Source organism: Scleropages formosus, chromosome 25, assembly GCF_900964775.1.
Source record: "Scleropages formosus chromosome 25, fSclFor1.1, whole genome shotgun sequence".
NCBI classification, from domain to species: Eukaryota; Metazoa; Chordata; class Actinopteri; order Osteoglossiformes; family Osteoglossidae; genus Scleropages; species Scleropages formosus.
In genome coordinates this window covers 17,202,153-17,222,293 of record NC_041830.1, presented here as the reverse complement: position 1 = coordinate 17,222,293, position 20,141 = coordinate 17,202,153, and the positions used below count along the sequence as shown (strand labels likewise).

General features: G+C 56.8%; 2 protein-coding genes across 2 annotated transcripts; both read right to left on the bottom strand.

Moving 5' to 3' along the window:
• Window positions 1-5,166: 5,166 nt before the first annotated feature.
• On the bottom strand, window positions 5,167-12,681 carry keap1a (kelch-like ECH-associated protein 1a). The gene is made up of 7 exons (XM_029249048.1): window positions 12,505-12,681; window positions 9,397-9,978; window positions 8,921-9,277; window positions 7,716-8,392; window positions 6,210-6,415; window positions 5,953-6,129; window positions 5,167-5,721 (listed from the first exon to the last, which is right to left on the bottom strand). Exons 2-7 carry the CDS (start codon window positions 9,604-9,606, stop codon window positions 5,555-5,557), a joined length of 1,794 nt encoding a protein of 597 aa, XP_029104881.1. The 5' UTR covers window positions 9,607-9,978; window positions 12,505-12,681; the 3' UTR covers window positions 5,167-5,554.
• Window positions 12,682-14,640: 1,959 nt separating this feature from the next.
• On the bottom strand, window positions 14,641-19,759 carry LOC108921419 (transmembrane protein 59-like). Its single transcript, XM_018730892.2, has 8 exons — window positions 19,552-19,759; window positions 18,290-18,395; window positions 17,770-17,864; window positions 17,493-17,645; window positions 16,469-16,577; window positions 16,237-16,342; window positions 15,992-16,109; window positions 14,641-15,915 (listed from the first exon to the last, which is right to left on the bottom strand). The coding sequence occupies exons 1-8, from the start codon at window positions 19,717-19,719 to the stop codon at window positions 15,769-15,771; spliced, it is 1,002 nt and encodes a 333-aa protein (XP_018586408.2). The 5' UTR covers window positions 19,720-19,759; the 3' UTR covers window positions 14,641-15,768.
• Window positions 19,760-20,141: the final 382 nt, after the last annotated feature.

Sequence of the window (20,141 nt, the reverse complement as noted above, 5' to 3'; positions counted from 1 at the left end):
GAAATCAAAACCGTCCACGTTTGCAATGCTGCCGCGAGGAGGCCGATGAAGTCTCCGCACTCGTGTCGCAGAGAGACCCAGCGAGAGACGGTCGGTCCATCAAGAGGACAAGGTGATGCACAAAGTCCAGCCTGTCAAAGGCGGAGAGCGACACCACCGATTATTGCGCCCCGAGTGTTTGTAGAAGCGCGGCGCGCCGACGGGGCGGCGAGGAACCCGCCGCGATTTTCTACGGCCGAACTTTTCCCGACGGACTCGGCCGGGGCTTCGCGGGCCTCGCTTTGTGCTCGCGCCCCACCTCCCCCTCCGTCACCTCGGACCGCCCGAGCCCGGCGTCACACAATAGACCGTAACGCCGCCCTCCGCGCTCGCCGAGTTCCGGGCCCTCGGTAAAAGTCCTTCGACGCTCCGGGCCTACGGGTATCCGAGCTCCGCCAGCTATCGAAACGTCCCCTACTTCCACATCCGCTGTAAAACGCGCGTTCGTTTCTACTTGCGGTGCAGAACACGAGCGGCGGGAGAGAAAACCGTCTCTTCACCGAACCGAAGCGAAAGCACGAGTGACCATCGCACGTCGTTTCCTCAGCGCTTACGGCTTTTTCCTCACGTTTCTGTTCTTCCCGCGCTTTCAGGTGAACTCAGTTTGGATCCACATCCAGAAAGTTCTGTCACTCTGTGTGTGTGTGTGTGTGTGTGTTCACCTTTATTCCCTCAGAATTCATACTTAGCTATTCATTTCTCACAAGATATGATATGGGAAATGCAACCATGATCTGAGGCTCTTGTGTTTATAAACACACCGAAATGACACTGGATTCCGTCCCTGGGAACAATCATTATTGTATCGGGGAAGAAGCGACACTTTTATACTTTCTCACAAAACTGGTGCTGGCAATTATTATTCAGTTGTACCGCTTTCACTGCTCGCTGTGTCACTTTAGACACGGCCCGCGATGTTATTTTTTAACATTTTCGGTGCACACTGGACCTCTCTGATCTCACGACCCCGATGAATTCCACAGTTTAATCGTTTCCGATCGTAAGTTAACGGGTTTAGTTATTTACTCGAAAATAGACGGGCTCCTCGCTGCCGCGGCGGGAGGGCAGCGCGCTGACTCGAACAGCTGCTTCATGACCCAAAAAACTGTCAGTCTTTCCCTGGAATAAATTGTGGACGAGTCCATTGCGAGGGGCGGGGGGGTCCGTGACAGACGCGCGATAAACTCGCCGCGCTCTCGGCGTCCTGAGGCGGGGTTTCGAGTTATTTTGGCTTCTACGCATAAGGTAAACGTGGTCAGTGTGTTTTTGTGTTCGCCACCTCGAAAGCGCGCCGAGTGGGAGTGAGAACAATGTTTGCGTTCCCCCTCCTCGGGGAGCGCGCGTGCTGGCGAACCCATAGTAGAATCAATTCACAGAAAGGGGAGCTTGAAACCGGTCGCCTCGCGCTCGCGAGCGGGCGCGGAGTCCGGAGAGTCGGGCAGTCTGGGCTGTAACAGAGCATCATCTGTTCTGTCCCGCGCGGCTCGGTTCGGTTCGGTTCGGTTCGGCTCCGCAGCGCTCCTCTTGTCTCACGGAGCGCGGGGCAGTGCGGAGGAGGCGCGGGTCTTCACGCGCTGCACGCGAGGAGGTGGCGCGAGCCCAGGCGCGGAACGTGAAGAGTGACACGTTAAAGACCGTTTATGAATGAAAAGTTTGGTCGGCGAGCAGGCGAGCGGCGCGTGGAGTGGGACGTCCACGTGCGTCCCGCGCGCGCGGCCCCCCTCATTAGAACTCATTAAAACTAAGCGGAAGTCGCTTCGCTCGCCGCTCTCAGGTCCGCGTGGAGCTGCGCGCTCCGCCGCAGCGCTTTCCACGTTCTCGTGTTGACCAGGAACTGCTGGGCGAGAAGACGCTCGCTGTAAGGCACCTGCTGGAGGTCTGTCACCACGTGACGAGCTCACTTAGCAGTACTTTACCGTTCCTCACGTGGGACGTATTCCCACCCAAGACAAACCTATTCCGCTTTTCTCTCCGAGTGCCTCGGTAGTCCGAGGAGAGAAGCTTGCGGCGCTGCAGAAGCTGCTCAACGTGTTCCTCAGGCCGCAGGTCCCGGAAAAGGACGCGACACAGTGGCTTCCTGTGCCGCGGCAGAGCAGGGGGGCTGAGGGGGTTTAAGTAGACCGTGGACCACCCAGGTAGCGGGATTCGCTGCCGCGGTCGGCGACGGTGCTACGCACACCTGTCGGAACGCCGAGCCGCAAAGCCGGTAGGGGTCGGGACCTCTTCGGGCGCTCATTGCAGCTCAGATCCAGAGTTTCTGCGATTCTGCAAGCGTACGGATCCACGGCTGAGCTCTTTGGGAGCTCTTCCTCGCAGCCCAACGCTCTCTGGACGTCCTACAGGTTCCCGTTCCTCCCCATTCCTGCACCCGGTCCTTCCGCCAGAGAAGAATGGGCAGTACAGACCTGGAACCTCCCAACAAACCCGACCTCATCCCATCCCTGGGCCTCGTTCTTCAGCCCTGGAGCTCGTTCACCCCAAGGAGCTGCAGGCAGCCTGGTGACCGGTGGACAACCTGGGAGCCCTGATCAAGAACGTCTTGGGGGGGGTGGGGGTCGAGGAGCCGAGGAGCCTGTTTCACTAAGACCAGTAATGAGGCCCATCACATGCACTTGTGTTTAATCGAGGCGCCGTCCGCCGAGGTGCAGCCAATGTCACCTTGATGGGAAGCGCCTTCCTATTGGAGCTCCTTTTGGCTCTCGACCAATCGGGATGCCCGTCACGCATCTGAGTTATTGTCATTATTAAAATTCTGGGTCACCGAGCATCGGGCTTCGAGGCGCCCTAGGTCCCGAGGACACCGAGCGCGGTCCGTTACGGTTCGGCCGCACGAACATCGGTCGCGTCCCGTGTTTCTGTGAGTTCTGGAACAGCGGTCCAGAAGTGAACGGTGCTAATTATGCTAATTATGGGAATGTTTCAGAGAGAAGAAAAGCAGCCCAGATCTTTGGAATGACGCACAAATTTGATCATGTGAGAAATGTTTTCTGTGCGCAAACCACCCCCCGAACCCGTCCACGCCACAGGCGTGCTTCTCATTACCCTCCGCACACAGGAGTCGTCTCCAGCGGGCGCCGCGCTCTGCGGCTCTAATACGCTGCGGGTCGACTCCGGCAGCAGGTCTGGCCAGATAAGAGAGCGGCGCCGCGGTCTCGCTGGGGGAGAGAGAGAGAAAGGGAGGAAGGGAGGAGAGAGAGAGAAAGGGAGGGAGGAGAGAGGCACGGTAGCCCAGGCCCAGTCTTCGGCCCCAGGGGGAGTTTGTCCACTCACGAAGAGTGCTCAAAGCAGGCTGCACGGCGCCCCCTGTGTCCAGCCAGAGGGACTGCAGCCACTTTACAAACACGGCTCTACTTGGTGCTTCATCAGCCAGAGCCTTTCGGAAAGGGAGCATTCATTAGACAAACATGCGAGTGTGTGTTTGTCCTTTGCTTGCGTGGACAGCGGAACCATGCAGCCGTGTGTGTGAAACTGGCCTGTCCTCCCCGTGTTCCCTCCAGCTGCTTCGGTTTTGTCACATGAATGTGTTTCAGGTGAACTGGTAACTCAGCCTGCAGCGTGCGTGTGTTTGTGTGTACGGCTACCCTGCAATGGACTGGCATCCTGTCCAGAGTGTCCCCTTGGCTAGTCTTGTGCCCTGTGCTTCCTGGATAGGCTCTGAACTACTGCAACCCTGATGTGGGCAAGCACCTGGCGACAGTGGAATAATCCCTGCGGACAAACCCGGTGATCAACCCTCCCCCCGACCCCCCCACACACACGGACAGAGGCTGGACTCCTCAACCGCTCCCTCTCCAGCGCCGCCTGCCCAGCTGTGACCCTCCCCACAGCGCTTCCTGTCAACGCCAAGCGATAATAATAGCCGAGGCCAGAGCGACGGGCGCAGACGGCTGCTGACGCGCACCCGTGACTAACTTCATGACGTGCGGAGCTGAGTGTGTCTGCGCCACGGTGACGAGAAGAACCGTGTGCCTTCAATCTCTCTCTCCCCGAGGACACGAGCGTCCGCGAGTCCACGCTGAAAAACGAGCGAGACGTGCCCGTCCAAACCGGCGTCTCGCAGCGGTTCCTTCCCATGGTGCTCGGCCAGGCGGAGCCGCTTGGGCACGGGTGGCACCGTGCCGGAGGAGCGCCGCCAAACTCTGCCGGCATCCCGCCGCTCCAATGTCTTGTTCCATCGCAGCGGAGCAAACACGGAGGGAGATCGCGGAGAGGTCTGACGGCACCGGCTGCGCTCCTCTAAGACCCCCGATGGTGCGGCCCTTCCTACCGATCCCTAAGGGGCAGCCGGTAGCGTAGTGGTTAGAGCTACTGCCTTTGGACCCAGAGGTGGCAGGTTCGGCTCCCACCTCTTGCCGCAGTACCCCTGAGCAAGGTACTTACACTAAATTCCAGTAAAATTACCCAGATGTATAAATGGTTAAATAAGTACATTAACGTCGTAAGTCGCTTTGGAGAAAAGCGTCTGCTAAATGAATACATGTAAGTAAGTTTGGAATGTGGGCGGGAGGCCCCTAAGCCCAGAGTCTGAGACACGGTGCAAAACAAAATCAAGACAAACACACCGCGCCGGAGACGCGACGATGACTAACCGCTGGCATGCGGTCAAAACGGTACCACCAGATTACGTGTGGTGACAGGCCCCAAACGCACACGACTCGCCAACATCCTCAGTGCACGTTAACGCGGCAAGGGGAAGAGTCGGTCGACCCACCAGCGGGGACAGGTACGTAAATAAGTAAATAAATGCATAAACAAACTATAAGAATAAGTAGCAGGAAGCTCAGGAATTCCGGTAAGGTCCTCCCTTTGTGTTCAGAAGCCGTCTCTCGCCATCTAGTGGCAGCACGCAAACTCGCGTAGTTGGCAGCGGCGGTGGCGGCAGGATGTTGACCGGGGCTCAAACATGTCATTAACAATGACTTGCAGTTTCAGCTGTGCTCAGCTCAGGTTTCAGACACCACAGACTGCACCGCAGTGTGTTTCCCAGCGCCCTGAGAACGGTGAACCTGCTCTGCACGTGACCGCATGGTCCTGTGGGGACAGACGGTGCCGAATGGAGCAAAACCAGAAGAGCAACAAAACAAGGCGAGAAAAATATACACACAGTGTTTATTTATTTTACAGTACTTAAGGTCAAGGCTAGGATGGTTCTCTCTCAGGTCCTCGTGAGATGTCCAGGGTGTCCGTCGCTCGTCCCACGAGGGGCCTTCTTCGCACATGGTCCCGTCCCCGAATGGACCGGGACGCCGGGACAGCGGACACATGTCTCCCAGTCGCAACGCGCCTTCATTTGGGTCCCTGAGACAGGCATCCTTGTGCAAACTAACATGGTCATCGTAGAATATCTTACAAGTGGTGCTTGACAAGTTGGGCTACATATAAATAAATTGATATTAAAAATGTCCCAAAACGTGGCTGAAAAGGCATCGTTCGGTGTCCAGTCGGTGAGGGAGCAACATCCTCCTGGGATCCAAGTTCTGTTCCTCAGCCTAGGAGAAGAGCTCTTCCCTCGCCATCACTCCTCATCCTCCTCCTCGGGTATGTGGCCGGGGCAGGGCTCCATGGTAACGGCGACGCCCATCCCGCTTCGGCCGAGGGGCATGTCCGTCACGTACATCCACTCGTTCCGGACCGGACAGTAGCACTCCACGCTGGACAGGAAACCTTCCTGGTTGAACCCACCTAGGGAGCGAGCAGATGCTGGGGTGAGTCTCCCCGACGGCACACGGTCATTCGGTGCCAAACCTGGTCCACTAACCCCCCCAGCCCTGGTGCAATAACTGTCTGAAACTCAGTCCATGAACCACTAACTATCTCAGACATAGTCAAGTAACCACCGCTCTTCTCTGCTTCCCCCAGCAGGCCTACCTCCACACTCCACCACCCCCCAGCGGCCCTGACCACGCCCCTCACCCAGCACGTAGATGCGCCCCTGGTGGACGGCGACGCCATGAGCGCTGCGGCAGTGCCTCATGGGGGCCACGGGTTCCCACATGTCCTGCATCACGCTGTAGCGCTCCACGGTGTGCAGCTGGCTGGCGCCGTCGTACCCGCCCACAGCGTACAGGTATCCGTCCAGACACACCAGTCCTGTAAGCACGCGGGGGGGTTAATGACCTGGCGCGGTGCCGCTGGCGCAGGACGGTCAGGCCCGGTCGCAGAGCGCTCACCCAAGCCGCTGCGGGCGGAGCTCACGGGTGCGATGTGCTGCCAGGCGTTGGTGTCGGGGTGGTAGCGCTCCGCCGTCCTCCAGCGGTTCTCCCCGTCGAAGCCGCCCACCACGTACAGCATGTCGCCGCAGGACGCCACGCCCGCCCCCAGCCGCGCCGCCGACATGGGGCACACCGACATCCACCTGTCCGTTTCGGGGTCGTACCTGCAAAGACACGCGGAGTCCGTGCGTGTCCGAGCGCTCAGGAAGCAGGCCGTCCTCCTGTTGTGGTGACCTGGTCAAAGTTCTTACACTGAACCGATACCGTAAAAGTTACCCTGCTGCATTACTGGGTAAATCAGAGTAGTTCAGTTGCCTCGGAGGAAAGTGTGAGACGAATAAAAAAAAAACGCCCCTGCGTACGGAACGCTGTCCGTACGATGCTTTTCAAAGGTGAGGGTGACTTCCTGGGAGCGACCGCCGAACACACGCACACGCACCACAGCCCCATGTCAGAGCACCGACCCAGCCCAGCAGGTATGTCCACTTTCGGTGCAGAGGACACACTTTCTGATCGTGTTCCTGCACAGAACAGCAGAGGCGCCGCCGCAAGACACCGTGAGGATCGAGTGCCGGAAGGTGACTGGTGCGCGTCCCTGCCGGAACCCGGCTGACCGGTCGGTCAACTTGCGAGCCACGTGCGAGTGCGGATCTAGAACACGCCCTTCGCACGCGGTTCTGCTCGGCATGTCAATAGACGTCCCGCTGCGCTAAAATCACAGGCCTTCGAGGGTCTGGGGCACCGAGGAAAAGTCAGCACAGTAAACACAGTAAACACGGTGGGAAGCGATGAGGCCACGTGCTTGGCGCACACGCGAAAGCTCACCCAGGACCACGGTAAATGTCATTATTAGTCACTATTATTACCACGACACTTCTCTCCAGAGTGACTCTCAGCGTGACATTTGAACTCAGCTACTTACACTGATTTACCCATCTATACAGCAGGGTAATTTTTACAGCATCAGTTCAGGGTAAGTACCTTGACCAGGGCACCACAGAAAGAGGGGGATTTGAACCTAAGTCCTTCAGGCGACAGTGTGAAAGATCTAAGCTCTAAAGTACCTGCTGGGTACAGTGGGACATGTGAAACACGCATGATGTGCAACACGTGTCTTCAGGAATATGCGTGTTCAGCCAGAGGGGGCGTTAGTTGTGTGTGTGTGTGGGGATCTATTTTCTCCCGCTCTCATGTACACCTGTACGTACCCTGGTGAACTTTTTACCCCCTTTGAGCTCCTCGCCACAGCACACGTGACCGTGGTACTCAGGATTTGCCGCACAATGTGGTAAAACGGCCCAGCCAATCTGTGCTTGGGATGCTGGGGGGCAGCACTCAGACTGGGGTGCGGAGGGAGCCCTGGCTCAGGAAGATGGGTCTCGCACCGCAGTTCACCTGTGTGCGTGTGTGCGTGCGTGCGACCGCGCTGATCACTGATCCCACCCCCCCATCTCGCACACTCACTTCTCCACCGTGTTGTGGTGCACGGAGCCGTGCGACCCGCCCACGGCGTAGATGCTCCCGTCGACGACCGCCACGCCGACGCGGTTCCGCGGCACATGCATGGGCGCCAGCTCGGTCCACTGGTTGCTCATGGGGTTGTAGCAGCTCAGCGAGCCGGACTCGGAGCTGTCCCGCAGCGACAGGTTGCGGCCGCCCACGGCGTAGAGCAGGCCGAAGAGCGTGCAGGCGCCCAGCCCGCTGCCCGGGGCCGGCATGTCGGCCAGCTGCAGCCAGGCCTTTTGGCGCGGGTCCAAGGCCTCCACGGAGACGAGCGACCGTTGCCGGTAGCCGCCGATCACGTAGATGAGCTGCGTGCCGCGGAGCGCCGGCGGGGGGCGCGGCTTCTGCAGCGCCATCTCCTGGAAGATGCGCCACAGGAAGTCGCGGCAGGAGTCGGCCTTGCTGAGCACGGGGCACGACTGCAGCTGGAGCTTGAGGAAGCGGGGGGGCAGGGCGTAGATTCGCACGGCGTCGAGCAGCGCGTGGAAGTACTGGGCGCGAGCCTCCACGTCCCAGCGCACCCACTCGATGCACGCCTTGTACACCTCAGACTCGCACAGCACCTTCAGGCTGTCCTGGCTGATGAGCTCCAGCAGCTGGCAGTGCGACAGGCTGAAGAACTCCTCCTCCTTGGTCACCTGCAGCAGGAGGCGGGGTTTCGGGTTCGGGGGCAGGGCACACGCACCAGCAGGACAGCCATCGTTAGTGACGAAGCGAAAAAGGCAGGCGAGCTCCTCGGCGATTTACGCGTTTAGACCATACGGTTATTTCTACTGCGTGCATTCAGGATAAGCACTTTCCACAGGGCGCTGCAGTAGGGGTTGGGATTCGAACCCCGGGTTTTTGACTATAAGGTAATGGTTCGAACCCTACGCCCCCCGCTGCCCTTGAGTTTTGGTATTTTTGACGAGCCTCACAGTGGTGCAGAAACGGTTCGCACGCGTGTCCCCTCTGAGTCCCCGCCCCCCCCGGCCACACCCACCTCCCAAGGGCGTCGCCTCATCAATTCGGTATGAGGGTCAAGTCACAGCGCCTGGAGCGACTGACTCACCTTCATGCATTTTCCCAACTAAATAAGACAGTATGTGAGACACGGTGCTGCGGGAAGGCTGAGGACGGCGGTGTGACGGCAGGGTAAGGGCGGCGGCGCCTGCGCGCGCTCCCACCTCGCTGAAGTGCGTGTTGATGTACCGGCGGCAGCAGACGTGCAGCTCGGTGCAGCCGATCTCCTCGGCGAAGCGGGCGATGCCGATCACGTTGGACGGCTCCAGGTTCTTGGCGAGGAAGTCGCAGCAGGCCCGCGCCACGTCCTCCATCTGGAAGCGCATGGCAGCCAGAAGCAGGTGCAGCACGCAGCTCTTGCCGATGGTGACGCGTGCCGTGTACGCGAAGTCGATGAGGCGGGACAACACCTGGGGACACACGTCCAGCAGCGTCACCTCCGACGCCTGCGACTCCTGGAAGTCGCTGGTGAACATGGCTTTGAAGTAGGGGCTGCAGGCGGCCAAGACCACCTTGTGCACCTGGAGGCGGGGCAAAGGAGGGGGGCGGCGACACCGTGAGACACTTGCCGGCCGCACGCGTGTCCACGAATAGCGTGGTAATGAACGAGACCCATTCAAGGGGGGTGTTCCCCTCTCACCTTGAAATCCACGCAGGTGTCCTTGTAGGAGACGTGGAGAACGAGGTCGCAGAGCAGGCCGTGGTGACGCAGCTCATCCATGATCTGCATCGAGTGCGCCGGGTGGCTGTCCACCGTGTAGTCCATGTAGCCGTGTCCCCTCATGGACGGCACGGCGATGGCCAAAAAGTCCTTGTCCTTCACTGCCTTCTTCTTCCTCGTGCATAGCATCCTCTCCCTCGAAGAGCCACGGCACTCGGCGCGGGCGACAGAGGCGGTAGAGCGGGCGGGGTTCGATGGGCGTGGTTAGGGGTGTGGACCAACGGAAAACACTACTGGGCGGAGCTTGCGCTTCATGATGGCGAAACACGCGCTTTCTCCGGGCCCCAGAAGCATCATTCACGGGTGGGGAAAAGCCATCCCAGCGGGGCCGGGGGGCCGAAGTGCACAGCCCGGTTGCCGACGTCGGTGCACCAGCAGCGTCAACAACAGGCCGCCGTCCAACTGGGTCCGACGTTAGCCGGGAACGAGCGCTACCCGCAATCCCCTTCACCGGCAACGAGCCAAAGGTCCAGAGCCTTGTGCAGGTGTGCTGAGGTCAACCTGCAAATGAGAGGGACACACTGTCAAAAGCACTCAGTGCATGCGCGCGCGCGCACACACACACACACACACACACACACACACACACAGGTGCCTTAATGACTTAACGTAGATACTTGCGACCACAGCCTTTGTGCTTTATCCAGCTGTAGAGTACAGTAATTATAACTGAAATCAAAGACGTTTGTCTCATAAAGGTGTGTGTGTGCGTGCGCTGAGGAAGGAAAAGTATATATAAACCACAGGCCAAAAAGAGATGTTTGTTCTAGTCCCACTTCCTTACTGCCCTGTGCCATCGCCGGGGGGGTTGAGCAAATACATCCTGTTGCTCCCAGGTTTGAACAAACACACACCAGCTGTCACACACAGCAGGTACAGGAGAGCTGCTAAGGTTGGCAACTGTTCTACAGTGCTGTGAAAAAGTATTTGCCCCCACATCCTGATTTCTTCTGTTTTTGTGTACAGTGTATCTCATACTAAATTGTTCAGGAATTAAGACAAAATCTAACATAAAACAAAGGCAACCTGAGTAAACACAAAATAGGGTTTTTAAATAATAATGTTACTTATTGAAGCAGAAAAGTTATCCAGTTCCAACTAGACCTGTGTGAAAATGTATTTGCCCCCATAGGAGGTTTCCCCAAATCTATGAAACTACATCCATGCTGGGGTTCGGCTGGATTAAACACAACCAGACCTCATTACTGCCAGCCCTGTTCCATCAAATCAGCACTTAAATAGAACTTTTTCAACAGAATCAAGTTGGTGAAAAGGTCTTATCCAGTAACACTATGCCAGAGTTGAACGAAATTCCAGAAACGAGAAGGAAGAAGATGATTGAACTACATCAGTCTGGGAAGGGTTATGAAGAACCACAGTGAGAACCATTATCTCCAAATGGAAAAACTCGGCACAGTGGTGAACCTTCCCAGAAGTAGCCGACCTTCCAAAATTCCACCACGAGTACAACGACGACTCATCCAGGAAGCCACAAAAGAGCTGAGAAGAACATCGAAGGAACTACAGGTCTCTCTTGCATCAATCAAGGTTGTTGTTCATGACTCCACTCTCAGAAAGACACTGGGCAAAAATGGTATCCATGGAAGAGTGATGAGCTGAAAACCACTGCTAACCCAGAAGAACATTAACGTTCGTCTGAATTTCGCCGAAACACACCTTGATGATCCTCGAACCTTTTGGGAGACTGTTCTGTGGACCGATGAGTCGAAAGTGGAACTCTTTGGAAGACAAGGGTGCCGTAACATCTGGCGTAAACCAAACACCGAATTCCACAAAAAGAACATCATACCTACGGTCAAGCATGGTGGTGGCAGTGTGATGATGTGGGGATGCGTTGCTGCTTCAGGGCCTGAGAAACTTGCAATAATTGAGAGAAATATGAATTCTGCTCTCTACCAGAAAGTCCTAAAGGAGAATGTCTGGCCCACCTCCGAATGGCCCAGAAAAAGCAAAATTAGAGTTTTGCAGTAGCCTAGTCAAAGTCCTGACTTGAACCCAACTGAGATGCTGCGGCAAGACCTGAAACGTGCTGCTGTTCGTACTCGAAAGCCCTCCGATGTGGCTGAATTAAAGCAGTTCTGCAAAGAGCGGGCCACAATTCAACGACCGATCTCCGGTTATCGGAAGCGTCTGGGTGTAGTTATTTCTGCTAAAGGGGGCAATCAGGTTTTCACATGGGTGACAGGTGTTGGATAACTTTTTTCCTGCTTGAATAAAAAAAAGAAAAATTCAAAACTGTATTCTGTGTTTCGCTTGAAGATCTAAAACTATTTAGTAAGACAAATACAGGAAAACAGAAGAAATCGGGATGGGGGCAAATACTTTTTCACAACACTGAATCTCCACATATCAACATGTGTGACACCCCCACCTCGGGTTTCCAGGCTGAACAAGACAGAAACCCGAACAAAGAGAGAAACGGAGAAATAGTGGACTTCTGGAAGATTTACCCTGCATTATAGACAGGGTTGTTGCAGCTGAACTGGAAAAATGGAAACAAATGCAGTAAAAATGAGGTCAAACCCCCCCGTTGCGGTCAACGTCCGGTCACAAGAGCCAAGAGACGCGGTTAACAGAGCTGGAGGTGGAACCGGGCGGAACCAGGTATCCACAACGGCGCATTGCGTGGATCATAATCTGGACTTAATGGGCAGCGTTAATTCTAAGGGCTGCTGTAGGGTTTGTACATGTGCGCACTCTCTCTCTCTCTCTCACACACACACACACAGAGACGTTCATTCCGTGCGGCTGCAGGCAGAAATACGTGTAACATGGTAAAACACGGCAGGATAGAGTAAACGCGTAACACTGTTAACGGAAAAGTAAAACAATGTAACAAACAGCGCAGTGGTGGAGCTCACACAGTGACTATACACTTGTGTGGAACAGACACTTCGCGCGCGTGCACACACACACAATTCGGTTAGTTCCTTCACGGTGCAGCTTTGACCGACCGACTGTGTGTGTGTGTGTGTGTGTGTGTGTGTAAAACAACTGCTCACTCACATCGATCCCCTCACGGAATGATCTGCTCCTCTTTCTTCTCCTCGGTGCGAAACACACACTCGGCTGCGCAGTGTGACAGAGCAGAGGCGCGCGCGACCCGCCACTTAGTTTCTTTTCTGTCGCCCGGCGCGGAGTCCTTCGCTTCGGGAGTTTGGTGCGCGCGCGCTTTTCGCCCGAGGCGATTCCACGAATGTTGTGCGCGCGATTTCGACATCAGCATGACTAGGCAAGTTTGCGGCGCTGCGCGAGGGCGTTTGCGCGCGCGAAGCAAAAGTGCGCCGCGCCCCGGGGTCCGAACCCACCCTGGAGATCGTGGGATCCTCCCCCAACCCCTCCGAGGTCCGGACCCAGAAGGGCTCGTGTGCGCGCTTTGGCTGTCAGTGCGCGGTAGAATCATGTCTAATGAGCTGCAGAAATATGTGGAAATAATAAGCGCTAAAAACAGGTTTACATGAGTGCCGCTGCCACATAAGTGCAGGGTTCGAGTGTGGGGTGGGTGCATTATGTACAGCACGCGCCAAATAGTAGAAACGATATAAACACGCTACAAAGAGACTGATCGAGTCACGTGACAGTTTGGAAGAAAACAGTGGATGTCGGAGGTCACGCGCAGGGGGCAGCGGCTGTGACGGCTCGTGTCACGGAGCCCCTGTCCTTCAGTCCATCCACGCGGACGAGGCCATATGAATGATGTGATCAGAACTGATCGATATTTCTCTGCCAGCAGCTCCTGGATGCCGGGGAACCTGCCCTTTCTGGTGGGGGGGGGGCAGAGAGAATAAACTCTTGTCTAGTATCGGGTTCAAAACCCCCGCGTCGGATGTGATTTTTTGCACAACCTGCTGTGGCCACGAGCCCCTAACTGGCCCTGCACTCCACGTGCGTGCTGCCCCGGGGGTCCCTGGGGGTCTCAGCGGCCTCTCGAGCGCCATGGTGGCCAAAGGTGAGATAGGGGCAGCGCCGGACGCCCCCAGTGAAGGAAAATACCGCATTTTCCACCGCTGAGGCTGTAAAACCAGGTGCCTTTTTTTTTTGGCTGCCCTGTCAACAGGTGCTTCCCGGCACGCGGAAGAGGCTCGCGCGGCTCATCACTGTGACACAGCACTTGGAGCGCGAGGCATCACCGCCGAGTACCCGCAGCCCCCACCTAGAGCGCAGGGCAGCGCAGCAGTCAGGGCTCTCCCGGGGGCTCATGGGAAATTCTTGCTGACGCCACAGGGTCCCGCATGGGGGGTCCGAGGTATTAGTGGTGCGTTTGAAGGGGCTCAGCTCGAGACACACACACACACAAAAGAGTTATTTGCATCCAGGCAGCTGAATCCATAGAAAAAAAGTTAAAAAGGCGTTTAGGGCATATTATGTGTTTGTTTGTTTTCAGATCTCTTTCTTTCTCAAGTGCACTTTGCAATATCAGGACGTTTACGGTGCACTTGAAGAAAATATGCTTCATATTCATAAAAACGTCATCCATCAGTTGAGGGTCGAGTTGTGAGGGAAGCGCTGCCCTCTAGCGGCCACTGGTGGAACACGCGCAACAAAGGCAGTGACGTAATCGTCGCGCTTTCGTCGGAATTCCTTCTGTTTGCCTTTTAAATTCATTCGTGTGTCACACACACAAAAATGACACACACTTGTTCCATGACAATTCACCTGGCACTTATTTTTCTCATACAGCCTGAAAAATAGACCGTTTGATGTTAAGTCAATTGGATGTAAAAAATACATTTCTGAATTTGTACTTGAGCTCAGAAATGTTTTTTTGTGCAATAATATGCTGCACACGGGGGGGGGCGCGGTGGCGCAGTGGGTTGGACCGGGTCCTGCTCTCTGGTGGCTCTGGGGTTCGAGTCCCGTTTGGGGTGCCTTGCGACAGACTGGCGTCCCATCCTGGGTGTGTCCCCTCCCCCTCCGGCCTTACGCCCTGTGTTGCCGGGTTTGGCTCCGGCTCCCTGCGACCCCCGTATGGGACAAGCGGTTCAGAAAATGTATGTATGTATGTATGTATGTATGTATGCTGCACACATGAATAAAAGTCAGATGCTGCCTGTTGTTCATTACTGTACATACGGCAAAGAACACATGCAAAACACAGTCCGAGAAACAGGTGTCCAGCAGTGAGAACAGCACAGATTTGGGTGTTTTGTGAAAACACTTTATTTTGTTTCACGTTTCCCAAAACAACCATGATGACACTGGGCCCCGAATGACGCTGGCGCTCTGAAAAATACTGCCTGGCCTCCGGTACCTTCTCCGGCGGTTTCTCGCAGCACTGAAGCGTTACTACGGGGTCCGTCTGCGGCCGGGTCCCGCACGGCTGAGCACGTGGCGCGCACGCCTACAGGGGCCTCGTGACGAACGCACATGCACTGCTGCTACACGCAAAGGGTGAGAGGAACCGAAAGAGAGGCTGCAGCTCCGATCGAAGGAGGACAGAACTCAGAGCTGCTCACGGAAAGCGGGAACGGCTCTCATCGGCAGCACGTGTGTAGTCCCGTCGGCTTCCTTGCCGCCCGACCACGACGAGTGACGACTCAGCGTCGCCGTGGAGATCTCGAGCCACAGATTCGAACCCATCGATAGCCACAAATCAAAGCTTCGGGTGCAAAGCGGCCGTTTCCTGCCGATTCTGAGCGAATGAGTCGGTGCATTTGTGGACCGAGAGCTGTTCACGGGGCGGTGTGCAGCAAGTGTCTAAGCCTCACACACACACACACACACACACCCACTCGTTCTACACACAGTGGCACTTAAAATGTTCTTGCTTATTATTTATTACTCCATCAGACAACTTGTGCTCTAAGATTCTTACACTGATTTACTCATTTACACTGCAGGGTAATTTTTACTGCATTAATTTAGGACAAGTACCTTCACCAACTGGGATTGGAACCTATGTCCAGCGTGTGAAAGGCCACTTCGGTACCTGCATCCAGGGCTGTGATGGGACCAGGAAAAAGCTGCAGAATGAGTATGAGCCCTAAACTTGCTCTGTGTGTGTGTGTGTGTGTGTGTGTGTGTGTTGTTGCTGTTAGGAAGGGCGAGCCCTCCCAACTCCCTACCTCTGCAGGCCTAATCTACACTTTGACTGGCAGAAAAGTGAACAGCAGCAGTGGGACGCGATCCGCAGACGGACGGAAGCAAATGACTGGTGCTGATGCGGAGTCTCCACAATGAAACAGAGCGATGAAGCACCGGGGGAGTGTGTGTGCGGGGGGGGGGGGGGGGGTCGATACTCCCAGGTCGAGGGCTGAACGCGGCGCCCTTTCACAGGGCCGTCTTGTCCAGGTCCACTTTGACGGGCAGAGGCCCCGCCTCCTTGCCTCGCTCAGATTGGCTCACGGCCACGGCGATGACCGGGCCCAGGGGGTTGGGGGGGCCCGCTTGGAACTCTTTGTCCCCATTGATGCTCAGCTGGAAGGGAAATGGGAAGGACTCGAGTCACGCGTGTTTCAGACGCTGCTCCGGCGGTACCGTACCCCCCTCGTACCTGAGTCCTGACTCGCTGGTCAGGCGCCGTGACCAGACTGGCGCAGCTCAGCCACAGCATCACCACGATAGAGAGGAAGAGGCAGCCGGCGAGGATCCAGCGCGGGAGGCCGGAGCGCCTGCCACATCCATGGGGGAGGGGTCAGGGGTCAGTGGTCAGGGGACAGAAGAGTAAAGGCATGACCGCGGTGCACCGGGCCGCTCTGCCGCTCAGCGTTCTGGGAAACGTGTCCCACCGCTCCTCACCGAGACATGCAGCCCAGGAAGTCGTGGTCGGCAGGTGGGGCCTCCGCTCGGTTGGCCCCCCGCCTCCCCTTGGCGCCTCCCCGGGCAGCAGACCTCTCCCTCGCACCTGCGCACGTAGGGAAACAGCGCCACCCGCAGCAACACGTGAGCCGACAGACACAATCACGATGCGCCAAAGTCAAAGGACGGAGCGTTAACCGTCGGGGCTGCAGGTGCGGAGCGGCTCGCTCACCACCGCGGGGTCTCTGGGTGCTGGAGCTGACGACCGACCACGCCTTGTCCACCACGTCCACCCTGGGGGTCTGTAGCTCCGGGAAGGAGAACTCCATCTGCGGCTCGCTCTGCGGGGTGTTGGGGGGTGAAGACCGTCTCCACGTCAACAAAGTGTAAAACAACTTCACCTCTTTACTGTTTGTTCACTGTACGTTTACCTACCGACACACAGCCGACAACGAGCAGCAGGGTGTTCGCGGCCCCACTTTCTCCCTGGAGAGGAAGCTGCAGTGTTTCTGTTCCTGTTGCTGCAGCACTTTAGACACTTTGCCCCCTTGTGGCTCCGAGCAGAAACACCCCCACCTGTAGGGCCACCTGGACACACACCTCCTGGCCCCTCCCCCTTTGCCCCCAGAATTCCTGCCCATTAATCTGGGGCGGTTCTAGGGTTAGCCACTCGTCTCGTGGGTCAGTGAGAAGGTCCCTCACGCTGCTCTGGTCACGCTAACAAAACGCACGTGTGCCGTGACAGGCTGCAACCCCCCCAAGGGTGTGTTTTCAAAACGTACTTTGACAGAGTTTCTATGACATTATCTTCTACTTCCTGTGGCGGAAACTGATCAGGACCAGAGTGGGATCCCTTGACCAGAACGACCCCCCCGGTTCCCACAGGTCTCCTGTGACCGTACAGCAGCACATGGACCACAGATGGAGCAGACAGAGGGAGGAAACTCAGTTCCCAGAGTTAGTGGGGGGGAGGGGGGAGCCCTTCTCAAGCCACACAGGTTCCTTCACACAGCTGCCAGCGCACCTCCGTTAGGCGCCCCCTAGTGGACGTTCCTCCAGGAACCCGACCTGCAGGCCTGACTGCCGTCACACAGAGGAAAGGGTCTAAAGGGTTTGGATTAGAACCAGCGCACCCCCTTCACCCACCGGCCCTCAGCGTCGCTGCGCCACGGAGCCCAAAGCGGCACGGGGGCCAACAGATGGGTCCTTCATGACCAGGGTTGCTGGTTCACGACCCCGGAGGTTCTCAGGCTCACCTGGAAGACGAGCACTTTGCCATCGTCCGCTTGCAGGTAGAAGGTCCAGGTGGAGGAGATGAAGCTCTGGGCCGAGCTCACGATGTCACTGCACCAGCTGGAGAGCAGGTCCATGACGGAGAGGGGTTTGGAGCGGCGCATCATCGCTTTCAGCTGCAGGAGGACCAGGAGGGAAGACATCGTGGGTCTTAACCACCGCACTGCAGGTACATGGACATCGTGTGTGTGTGTGTGTGTGTGTGTTGAGTGGGTGGTGCGACAATCGATGGCAACTCACCTTCCTCCTCTCGCTCTCGGCCCCCGCTGGCTGGTTCTCGCACCCGTTCAGGCAGCCCTCTTGCTCAGCAGGCCGTACGTACGCCTCCTGGCAGGCTGTGCGCACACACACGCGCACGCACACACATGTGCACAGAATGAGAGACTCTGTCACTTGTCCAGCCCCCTATCCTCCTCCCACAGGCTGATACTCATGACCCCCCAGGGGCGACTGCACTCAGAGCTCTGAGAGATCGATCGATCCTCTTCCTCTGCTCACTGTCCACTTGCTGTCAGTCACCTGAAATCTCCTGACAGGAGCTGCTGGACTGACCATCACAGCCACTGACCGGTACAATGACTGACCAGTAGAGAGACTGACCAGGGCCCATGTGGGCTCAAGAGGCTGGACGGGTCAGTCTGCGACTCGGACGCTACAACAGGTTCCCCTTTTGCCTGAAGGGGTCTGGATTATTCTGGAGCTGCGACCCCATTCTGCACCGGCCCACAGTACCATTCGAACCTCTGTCGGTGCGTCTTACCTCCCTGGCACTCGTCCCTGCTGGCGTTGTGGCCGCCGTTGCCGTTCACAAATTGGCAGATGGAGAAGAGGCGGCAGCCGCGGTGACAGGCGCTCAGCACCGTGTCCTGTGGGCAGCGGAGAGAAGGACCCCCCGCGAGGTCAGCGCCGAACCCGGGTTCTGAGCCTCATCTTTCGTTCGTAAAATAACATATAGTAATGCATAACATTGTTGTCATATATTCAGCTGACACCTTTTATCGAGGCTAATTTATCCTGATTACCATTTACATACAGTTGTACTGTGTTCCGGTGTAACAATGTAGCAGTATTACAGTGTTACATTATGGTTAGGTTTACAGAGTTGCAGTGGTAGGGTCTTACAGTGATAGGATGTAGTAGTGTTGCAGTGTTACATACAGTGTTGTGGCGTTACACTGTTAAGAGTGTGACAGCGCTGCAGTGTTAAGATATTACAGTATCACAGTGTTGCAGTGTGACAGCAATACAGTGTGGCAGTGTCGCGGTGTTGCAGTGTGACAGTATTGCAGTGTGAGAGCAATACAGTGTGGCAGTGTTGCGGTGTTGCAGTCGCACTGTTGCAGTGTGAGAGTATCACAGCATGACAGTGTTGCAGTGTGACAGCAATAGTGTGGCAGTGTCGCAGTGTTGCAGTGAGAGTATTACAGCATGACAGTGTTGCAGTGCGACAGTGTTGTGTTGCAGTGTTGCAGTGCCCCTGCTGCAGAAGGAGTGACCCTACCTTTCAGCAGGAGTCAGTGAAAAATCACTGCAGTGATACTGGAGGCTCCTCATTTTGCACACAGGTAAAAATAATTATCGCTGGCTGTGTGTGCAGTAAAAACCCCAGTCTGTTCCTGTTTGTTTATTCAAACCCAATTAAGCCCCCGCGCACGCGCGCGCCCACACACACATACACACACACACACACACACACACACACACACAGAGACACCAGTGCGTCATGCAGCACAATACCTCAGTGATGACCCCCCCCCCCCCCCTCACCGAGGTCCGGCACGGTTTACACCGCTAATGAAAGGATCACATCAAAGGCGAGAAGTGTAACAATATAACCGTGTGATGATTATGAAAACGCCTCTCGCTGCTGCTCGCGGCCGCAGGAACGCGGTAAAAATGGACCACGGCTGCCATGAGGGACCACAGGACACGGACCACGGCCGTGCCCGCGTACCACGGTACCACCAGGGTAGGATCGCGCTGGGGGGGGATCCATCTGTCACGCGACGAGCTGTCACTCACCCGCGCGCCGCTCCTGCCCCCCAGGGTGGCGTCGCACCGCTGTTTGCAGTAGCTGATGTCCCCGAGCTGGTTGTCGAAGGGGTCCAGGGATGCGGTCGCCAGTGCCGCCAGCAGCACGGGCACCACGAGCGCGCTCGCCGCGCGCACCCCGCCGCCGCGCCGCTGCATCTCCGGGTCGGATTGAAGTTCCGCAGGATGGGCGACCAGAAGCTCACGGAGGGCTGGTGTGGAGGGTGTCTCCCGGGCTGGGGCGGTGTGTGCCGTTGAATGACGTCACTGTCCCATTGGCTTCGCCCCGCCCCCACCTCCCCGCATACGTCGCGCGGGCGCACAGACACACACTCTCTCTCTCTCTATCTGTTTCACACACACACACACACACACACACACACACTGTCTACAACCGCTTGTCCCAAGTGGGGTCACGGTAAGCCGGAGCCTAACCCGGCAACACAGGGCACGAGGCTGGAGGGGGAGGGGACACACCTAGGACGGGACGCCAGTTCGTCAAGGCACCCCAAGCGGGACTCGAACCCCAGACCCGCTACACACAGCGGGGCCCTCTCTCTGTTTCATTTCTCTCCATTTCC